At 49.0% G+C, this 10,655-nt stretch overlaps 1 protein-coding gene across 1 annotated transcript; it reads left to right on the forward strand.

Annotated features, from left to right (window-relative positions):
• Nucleotides 1–360: 360 nt before the first annotated feature.
• Nucleotides 361–8,605, forward strand: LOC109886165 (C-X-C chemokine receptor type 1-like). The gene is made up of 2 exons (XM_031823848.1): nucleotides 361–370; nucleotides 7,131–8,605. The coding sequence occupies exons 1-2, from the start codon at nucleotides 361–363 to the stop codon at nucleotides 8,198–8,200; spliced, it is 1,080 nt and encodes a 359-aa protein (XP_031679708.1). The 3' UTR covers nucleotides 8,201–8,605.
• Nucleotides 8,606–10,655: the final 2,050 nt, after the last annotated feature.

The following is a 10,655-nucleotide window of genomic DNA, read 5'->3' on the forward strand; positions in this document are numbered from 1 at the left end:
GGTTGCAGGAGAGTATTTTGAAGTTGAGGTTTAGAAAAATATAAAAAAGATATGCAAAGAAAAAGGTATAAAAAGATATATACATATGGGACACGACAAGACAAAGGACAAAGACGTCTGACTGCTACGCAATCTTGGATGTCTTCTTGACACTTTAAGAATAGATAAAACTTACTGACAAACTCAATGTTTTGTTTATTTGTGATCGTCTGTGTGTTTGTGTGTGTGTGAATGCCCACATTTATTGCTACTTTGTGGTTGGGGGGAGTTTTCTCTGAACAGGTGGTAGTTCGCAGCCAATGGTACTTGTTTAGGCAGTAGTTGAAATGTTCTCCGTTGAATATTTTGTTTGGTTACGTCATGTATCAAGGTAAGACCCAAGTGCAGACTGTGTGAAGTGGCAATGTTTAATGTAACAACAGGGGCAGGCGAACGACAGGTCAAGGCAGGCAGGGGTCGATAATCATTAGTAAAAGCAAAGGTACAGGACAGCAGGCAGGCTCAGGGACAGGCAGAGTTCAGTAATACAGGGAGGGGCAAAGGTAGACAAGCACAAGGACAGCTGAAACAGATCAGGGCGTGACATGTTAGGCCAAGCCGACTAGCTATGGATCATAGCCGGGGTTGTACTGGACTAACGTGTGTGTAACTATTAGGCCATTGGTGCTCACTTAAAGTGGTACTCCAGTGTCCTTTTAATCTCACTGTCACTCCCTGACCTTAGAGATCCTTTTTATTCTCTATGTTTGGTTAGGTCAGGGTGTGACTCGGATGGGAAAGTCTATGTTTTCTATTTCTTTGTTTTTGGCCGAGTGTGGTTCCCAATCAGAGGGAGCTGTCTATCGTTGTCTCTGATTGGGGATCACATATAAGTTGTCATTTTCCTTTTGGGTTTTGGGTTTTCTGTTTAGTGTCTGTACCTGACAGAACTGTGCGCTTTTGCTTTCGCGTTTGTTATTTTTGTTTGAGTGCTTTTGTATAAAGTATCATGAACACTTTCCACACTGCGCTTTGGTCCACTCCTTTCGACGAGAGCCGTTACAGAAGATCCCACCACCAAAGTACCAAGCAGTGTGGCCAGGAGGAGCAGGGTTCCTGGGTCCGGGAGAAAAGGGAGTGGAGGACATCCTGGACCTGGGAGGAGGTAATGGAAGCAGGCGGAGGCAGCGAGTGAGGAACGGCGACGATATGAGGAGTTAAGCAATTGACGGAAGCCCGAGAGGCAGCTCCCCCAAAAAATGGGGGGGAGGGGGCACACGGGGAGATTGGTGGAGTCAGGGTTTAGTCCAGGATATCCTGCGCCAGCTCTACACACGGTATCCCCAGTTCGCCAGCACAACCCAGTGCGGCCTGTTCCAGCTCCCCGCACTTGCCGTGCTACAGGGGTTATTCAGCCAGGACGCGTTGTGCCAGCTCTACCCTCCAGACCTCCAGAACGACTCCTCAGTCCGGTGAGACCTATTCCGGCTCCACATACGAAGCCTCCAGTGATGATCCATGGCCCAAAGCCTCCAGTGATGATCCGCGGTCCGGAGCATCCAGCAAAGGTCCCCGGTCCAGAGCCACTGTGCTTTGGTCCACTCCTTTCCACGAGAGCTGTTACACTCATTTAACACCTGATTTACTTAACAAAAGGCACACCTCAATAGGTGGGCCAGGCATGTCACATGTCATGAGGATGGCATAACATGTTCTCATCAGACCAACTCCTTGAATTCCCTACAGCTTGATGTTTGCAGTTTTGCCTATAAAACACTATACTGCTCAAAGCATATTTTTGTACCCTTCAGTGTGTGTATTTGACTGTAATTATTCTTGGGATATTGCTTTAAAAACAGTAAAAGTTCAAAATCACTAGAGGATGTCTTTAAGTGAAGATGTCTCAACAAAGACAAGGGCATCAGAAGTTCAAGGCTAGTCTTTCTCTGTCTGTCTCTATCTTGCCATAATATATATAGTAATGTCCTCTCAGATTCACCAACAGCTGACAGAAAAAGAAACTGTCTAAAAAGTTCCAAACTATTGTCAAACTCTTTTTGATAATTCAATGAAAAAGTGGAGTGTATGACTTTCATTTCTAATCATTGAGGAGGCAGAATTTGAGGCTGACAAATGACGCACGTGCAGTGACACAATATTGGTCACTAAACAGGATATCTTGACACTTCCATCCCAGCTGTGATGTCTTTAAAACAGTGGCAATTCCCTCTTCATTATCATAGAGCTGGTTGCAAAAATGACAGGTGAGAACCTATATAGTTTGTAGAATACTCATGAAATTCGGATGGAGGGATGGATTTAGGTGGATGGATGGGTGGGTGGATGGATGGATGGGTTTGGGTGGGTGGGTGATTGGATTAATGGGTTTGGGTGGGTGGGTGGATGGATGGGTTTGGTAGATGATGGATGGGTTTGGATAGATGGATGGATGGGTTTGAGTGGAAGGGTGGATAGATGGGTTTGGTAGATGATGGATGGGTTGGGATGGATGGGTTTGAGTCGATGGATCGGTGGATGGATTTGGGTGGGTGGATAGATGGATGGGTTTGGATGGGTGGATGGATGAGTTTGGGTGGATGGATGGATTAGTTTGGGTGGATGGATGGATGACACTGGGTGGATGGATGGGTTTGGGTGGATGGATGGATGAGTTTGGATGGATTGTTTGATGGATGAGTTTGGGCGGATGAGTTTGGGTGGATTGATGGATGGGTGTGGGTGGATGGATGGATGAGTTTGGGTGGATGAATGGATGAAGGAATGTGTTTGGATGGATGGTTTGGGTGGGTGGATGAGTTTGGGTGGATGGATGGGTTTGGGTGGATTGATGGATGAGTTTGGGTGGATTGATGGATGAGTTTGGGCGAATGGATGAGTTTGGGTTGATGGTTAGATGGGTGTCGGTGGATGGATGGATGAGTTTGTGTGGATGAATGGATGAAGGGATGGGTTTGAATGGATAGATGGGTTTGAGTGGATTGATGGATGAGTTTGGGTGGAGGAATGGATGGGTTTGGATGGATGAGGGATGGGTTTGGGTGGAATGGATGGGTTTGGGTGGATGGATGGATGGATGGATGAATGAATGGGTGGATGGGTTTGAGTGGATTGATGGGTTTGGGTGGATATATGGATGGATGGCTGGATGAATGGGTTGGAATGGATGGATAGGTTTGGTAGATGGCTGGATGAATGGGTTTGAGTGGATGGATGGACGGGTGGATGTGTTTGTATGGATGGATTGGTTTGGGTGGATAGGTTTGATAGATGGCTGGATGGGTTTGGATGGGTGGTTTTGGGTGGGTGGATGGATGGGTTTGCGTGGGTGGATGGATGAATGGATGACGGAATGGGTTTGGGTGGATGGATGGGTTTGGACGATGGATGGGTTTTGGTGGATGGATTGATGGATAGATGGATGGGTGAGTGGATGGATGGGTTTGAGTGGGTGGATGGATAGGTTTGGGTGGATGGATGGGTTTGAGTGGGTGGGTGGGTGGATGGATGAGTTTGGGTGGATTGATGGATGTGTGTCGGTGGATGGATGGATGAGTTTGGGTGGATGAATGGAGGAAGGAATGGGTTTGGATGGGATGGATGGTTTGGGTGGATGGATGGATGGGTTTTGGTGGATTGATGGATGAGTTTTGGTGGATGGATGGATGGGTTTGGGTGGATTGATGGATGAATTTGGGTGAATGGATGAGTTTGGGTTGATGGTTGGATGGGTGTGGGTGGATGGATGGATGAGTTTGGGTGGATGAATGGATGAAGGGATGGGTTTGAATGGATGGATGGGTTTGAGGGGATTGATGGATGAGTTTGGGTGGATGAATGGATGGGTTTGGATGGATGAGTGATGGGTTTGGGTGGAATGGATGGGTTTGGGTGGATGGATGGGTTTGGATGGATAAAGGGATGTGTTTGGATGAATGGATGGGTTTGAGTGGGTGAATGGATGGGTTTGGGTGGATGGATTGATGGGTTTGAGTGGGTGGATGGATGGATGGATGGGTTTGGGTGGATGGATGGATGAGTTTGGGCGAATGGATAAGTTTGGGTTGATGGTTGGATGGGTGTGGGTGGATGGATGGATGAGTTTGGGTGGATGAATGGATGAAGGGATGGGTTTGGGTGGATGGATGGGTTTGGATGGATAAAGGGATAGGTTTGGATGAATGGATGGGCTTGAGTGGATGGATGGATGAATGAATGGGTGGATGGGTTTGAGTGGATTGATGGGTTTGGGTGGATATATGGATGGCTGGATGAATGGGTTTGAGTGGATGGATGGGTGGATGTGTTTGCATGGATGGACGGGTTTCGGTGGATGGGTGGATAGGTTTGGTAGATGGCTGGATTGGTTTGGATGGGTGGATAGATGGGTTTGGGTGGGTAGATGGATGGGTTTGCGTGGGTGGATGGATGAATGGATGACAGGATGGGTTTGGGTGGATGGATGGATGGGTTTCGGTGGATGGATGGATGAGTTTGGGTGGATGAATGGATGAAGGGATGGGTTTGAATGGATGGATGGGTTTGAGGGGATTGATGGATGAGTTTGGGTGGATAAATGGATGGGTTTGGATGGATGAGTGATGGGTTTGGGTGGAATGGATGGGTTTGGGTGGATGGATGGGTTTGGATGGATAAAGGGATGGGTTTGGATGAATGGATGGGTTTGAGTGGGTGGATGGATGGGTTTGGGTGGATGGATTGATGGGTTTGAGTGGGTGGATGGATGGATGGGTTTGGGTGGATGGATGGATGAGTTTGGGCGAATGGATAAGTTTGGGTTGATGGTTGGATGGGTGTGGGTGGATGGATGGATGAGTTTGGGTGGATGAATGGATGAAGGGATGGGTTTGGGTGGATGGATGGGTTTGGATGGATAAAGGGATAGGTTTGGATGAATGGATGGGCTTGAGTGGATGGATGGATGAATGAATGGGTGGATGGGTTTGAGTGGATTGATGGGTTTGGGTGGATATATGGATGGCTGGATGAATGGGTTTGAGTGGATGGATGGGTGGATGTGTTTGCATGGATGGACGGGTTTCGGTGGATGGGTGGATAGGTTTGGTAGATGGCTGGATTGGTTTGGATGGGTGGATAGATGGGTTTGGGTGGGTAGATGGATGGGTTTGCATGGGTGGATGGATGAATGGATGACGGGATGGGTTTGGGTGGATGGATGGGTTTCGGTGGATGGATGGGTTTGGATGATGGATGGATTTTTGGTGGATTGATGGATAGATGGATGGGTTAGTGGATGGATGGATGGGTTTGAGCGGGTGGATGGATAGGTTTGGGTGGATGGATGGGTTTGAGTGGGTGGGTGGGCAGATGGATGGGTTTTGGTGGATGGATAGATGGATGGGTGGATGGGTGGGTGGGTGGATGGATGAGTTTGGTAGATGATGGATGGATGGATGGGCTTGAGTGGATGGGTGGATGGGTTTGGGTGGATGGATGGATGAGCTTGAATGGATTGATGGATGTGTGTGGGTAGATGGATGGATAAGTGTGGGTGGATGAATGGATGAAGGAACGGATGGATGGATGGATGGTTTGGGTGGATTGATGGATGAGTTTGGGTGGATTGATGGATTGTTTGGGCAAATGGGTGAGTTTGGGTTGATGGTTGGATGGGTGTGGGTGGATGGATGGAAGCGTTTGGGTGGATGAATGGATGAAGGGATGGGTTTGGATGGATGGATGGGTTTGAGTGGATTGATGGATGAGTTTGGGTGGATGAATGGATGGGTTTGGATGGATGAGTGGTGGGTTTGGGTGGAATGGATGGGTTTGGGTGGATGGATGGATGGGTTTGGATGGATAAAGGGATGGGTTTGGATGGATGGATTCGCTTGAGTGGGTGGATGGATGGGTTTGTGTGGATGGATTGATGGGTTTGAGTGGGTGGTTGGATGGGTTTGGATGGATTGATGGATGAGTTTGGGCGAATGGATGAGTTTGGGTTGATGGTTGGATGAGTTTGGGTGGATGAATTGATGAAGGGATGGATTTGGATGGATGGATGGGTTTGAGTGGATTGATGGATTGATGGACGAGTTTGGGTGGATGAATGGATGGGTTTGGATGGATGAGGGATGGGTTTGGGTGGAATGGATGGGTTTGGGTGGATGGATGGATGGGTTTGGATGAATGAAGGGATGGGTTTGAGTGGATGGATGGGCTTGAGTGGGTGGATGGATGGGTTTGGGTGGATGGATTGATGGGTTTGAGTGGGTGGATGGATGGGTTTGGGTGGATGGATGGGTTTGAGTGGGTGGATGGATGGGTTTGGGTGAATGGGTGGATGGATGGGTTTGGGTGGGTGGGTGGATGGATGGATGGGTGGGCATGGGTGGGTGGATGGATGGGTTTGGGTGGGTGGTTGGATGGATGGATGGATTGGTGGGTTTGGGTGGATGAATGGGTTTGGGTGGGTGGATGGATAGATGGATGGATGGGTGGGTGGATGGATGATGGATGGATAGGTTTGGGTGGGTGGACGGACAGAAGGGTTTGGGTGGGTGGATGGATAGATATATGGGTGGGTTTGGGTGGGTGGATGGATGGGTTTGGGTGGGTGGGTGGATGGATGGATAGATGGATGGGTGGGTGGGTGGATGGATGGATGATATATGGGTGTGGATGGGTGGATGGATGGGTTTGGGTGGGTGGTTGGATGGATGGATGGGTTTGGGTGGGTGGATGGATAGATGGATGGGTGGGTGGGTGGATGGATGGATGGATGATGGATGGTGTGGATGGGTGGATGGATAGATGGATGGGTGGGTGGATGGATGGATGATGGATGGGTGTGGATGGGTGGGTGGATGGGTTTGGGTGGGTGGGTGGACGGACGGAAGGGTTTGGGTGGGTGGATGGATGGATAGATGGATGGGTGGGTGGATGGATGGATGATGGATGGGTGTGGGTGGGTGGGTGGATGTGGGTGGGTGGATAGATGGACGGATGGGTTTGGGTGGGTGGATGGAGGATGTGATGGATAGATCTATCTGTTGACTGTATAAGAAGCTTTAGATAGAATAACAGTATAAGACTAAGTGATCATATCATAAAAAGATCCCCATTGACTACTGTTTTCCCATCTCCAACAGAGCTAGAACAAACATATGTCCTGGACTATGATTACAATTCAGCCAACGACACCTATTACTTCAACATCACCTCCTTTGACCTGAACTTTAACACATTCTCCTGTGCAGCTCAGCCCCTTTATCCCGGTGCCGTCATATTCCTGTGTGTCCTTCACATCGCCATCTTCCTATTGGCTGTTCCTGGTAACCTACTTGTGGGGCTCGTGATTGGCTTCAGTCAACAGTCCCTGACCCCATCCGACGTCTTCCTGTTTCACCTGACTGTAGCCGACGGGCTGCTGGCTCTGACCCTGCCCTTCTGGGCTGCTAACACGCTCCACGGCTGGATCTTTGGTGACTTCCTGTGTAAGTTCCTCAGCCTGGTTATGGAGGCTAGCTTCTACACCAGCATCCTGTTCCTGGTGTGTATCAGTGTCGAACGCTACCTGGTGATCGTTCGCCCTGCCAAGTCCCGTAAGGGCCGCCGAAGGGCCTGTAGATGGTACGCCTGCACCTTCATCTGGGCTCTGGGGGGCGCCCTCTCTCTCCCTGCCCTCTTCAAGGACGCCTTCACGCCCCAGAGCGGTGGTCCGACAAGGTGTGCCGAGCAATTCGACGTCAGCAGCGCCACCCACTGGCGTCTCGCTACTCGCGGCCTACGCCACATCCTAGGGTTCCTGCTCCCACTAGTCATCATGGTGGCGTGCTACAGCATCACCGTGGCCCGGTTGCTGCAGACGCGCGGCTTCCAGAAGCACAGGGCCATGCGGGTCATCATTGCCGTGGTGTTCGCCTTCCTCCTGTGCTGGACGCCGTTACACATGACGGTGATAGCCGACACCCTGATGAGGGCCAAGCTGGTGCGCTTCGACTGTGCTGTGAGGAACAGGGTGGACCTGGCCCTCCAGGTCACCCACAGCCTGGCCCTGGTCCACAGCTTTGTTAACCCAGTGCTGTATGCCTTCGTGGGGGAGAAGTTCAGGGGGAACCTGGGTTCCATGGTCAGGAAGTCACGGGGACCAGAGAGGGGGTCGTCATCTCGATTTAGCAGGTCCACATCCCAGACCTCAGAAGGGAATGGACTGTTATGATTGATCTGACAGGTTGTCTCCACATTACTTTGAATCAGGGTTGGGGTCAATTCCATTTAAATTCAGGAAGCACCCTAAAATTCCAATTCCAATGCTTTTCAATGCTTTTCAATGAGGACATTTTTAAAATTCAAATTGGAGTTTGGTTCACTTTCTGAACTGACTGGAATTGAAATGGAATTAACTCCAACCCTGCTTTGAATAATGTATAAGATTGTCCCTTTGTAACATATTGTAGTGCAACATTCCTTGCTTGACATTGAATATGTGCTGGCACTATCAGGCTGCTCCTGTATGTATGTGTTCTTTAAGTTAATGTCCCTCCCTAAACGAATGCCCCTGGTGTCTGTACATGTATATAATTCCCTCTGTTGACTGTTGTATGACACAATAAACTTAACTGTGATGTGACCAACTAGTTCCAAATCTTTCAACACTCCAGAGTCAAAACAAAAAAAGTTACCTTCCAGGGGCTGGCAGATGTATTTTAGGTCTCAGGCAAGCTATCTCACCATACATGGTTCAAAAGGCTATAATTGGCTCCCTTCTAGTGTTTGGTATTAAGAAGGCCCTACAGCTGGTTTATTACCCATGTGTTCTATCTGTTATTACCAAATGACTATTACCCCCATTCACCAGCAGAGGGCAGTCATTACATGGGTCTGAATGGGATACCAGCTCTGACTGCTCCATAGGCCTCCTGATTAGCTAGCTGGTGAGGACAGCCAAAATGAGGTCACTACTATTTAAAAGCTGCCCAGAGTATGTCACAGTTATGATATTGGACCTGTCTTCTGTTTGGATGATGTGGATAGGGAGTGGTGAGAGAGAGAGAGAGAGAGAGAGAGAGAGAGAGAGAGAGAGAGAGAGAGAGAGAGAGAGAGAGAGAGAGAGAGAGAGAATCATTACTCTACTGTTGATACAGTTCCAACATGTTTTGCATATCATCAACTAAATCTTCAAGATACATATCTTTAGTCCAATATCTTGAAAACTTGACTGCTGACAGGAAAACATGTTGGGACTGTATCAACAATGGACTAATGACAAAAAAGACAGCCAAGGAACTCTGTCACCCCTGTCCTCACTCCCTGTATCTCTCTCTACCTCACCCTTACCCACTCTGTCTCTCCTTTATCGCTCTCTACCTCACCCTTACACACTCTCTCCTGTATCTCTTTATCACTAAATCATCCCTCCTTTTATCTGTCTCTCTTTCTCCTCATCCCTCTTCACATTTTCTCCTGTCTCTTCCTGTCTCTCCTTCTCTTTCTCCTCATCCCTCTTCACATGACCTCCTCTCTCTTCCTGTCTCTCCTTCTCTATCTCCTCATCCCTCTTCACATGACCTCCTCTCTCTTCCTGTCTCTCCTTCTCTTTCTCCCCATCCCTCTTCACATGACCTCCTCTCTCTTCCTGTCTGTCCTTCTCTTTCTCCCCATCCCTCTTCACATGACCTCCTCTCTCTTCCTGTCTGTCCTTCTCTTTCTCCCCATCCCTCTTCACATGACCTCCTCTCTCTTCCTGTCTCTCCTTCTCTTTCTCCTCACCCCTCTTCACATGACCTCCTCTCTCTTCCTGTCTCTCCTTCTCTTTCTCCCCATCCCTCTTCACATGACCTCCTCTCTCTTCCTGTCTCTCCTTCTCTTTCTCCTCATCCCTCTTCACATTACCTCCTCTCTCTTCCTGTCTCTCCTTCTCTTTCTCCTCATCCCTCTTCACATGACCTCCTCTCTCTTCCTGTCTCTCCTTCTCTTTCTCCTCACCCCTCTTCACATGACCTCCTCTCTCTTCCTGTCTCTCCTTCTCTTTCTCCCCATCCCTCTTCACATGACCTCCTCTCTCTTCCTGTCTCTCCTTCTCTTTCTCCTCATCCCTCTTCACATGACCTCCTCTCTCTTCCTGTCTCTCCTCCTCTTTCTCCTCATCCCTCTTCACATGACCTCCTCTCTCTTCCTGTCTCTCCTTCTCTTTCTCCTCATCCCTCTTCACATGACCTCCTCTCTCTTCCTGTCTCTCCTTCTCTTTCTCCTCATCCCTCTTCACATGACCTCCTCTCTCTTCCTGTCTCTCCTTCTCTTTCTCCTCACGCCTCTTCACATGACCTCCTCTCTCTTCCTGTTTGTCCTTCTCTTTCTCCCCATCCCTCTTCACATGACCTCCTCTCTCTTCCTGTCTCTCCTTCTCTTTCTCCCCATCCCTCTTCACATAACCTCCTCTCTCTTCCTGTCTCTCCTTCACTTTCTTTATTGGCTACATCTTTCCCTTCTTCCTCAGTGCACCCTATTCCTGTCCTCCTTCACCCATCTCTTCTATTCTCTCTCTCTTTCATGCTCTTTCTTTTCTCTCTCTTCTCCCCTTGGGATGATCACACAGCCCCAAGCCACCACAGGATATCCCCATGTCAATCTCCGCTGTCCTCAAATGTCCACTTGTAACACTAGCTTGACCCTCA

The sequence above is a fragment of the Oncorhynchus kisutch genome, linkage group LG5, assembly GCF_002021735.2.
Source record: "Oncorhynchus kisutch isolate 150728-3 linkage group LG5, Okis_V2, whole genome shotgun sequence".
Taxonomy (NCBI): domain Eukaryota; kingdom Metazoa; phylum Chordata; class Actinopteri; order Salmoniformes; family Salmonidae; genus Oncorhynchus; species Oncorhynchus kisutch.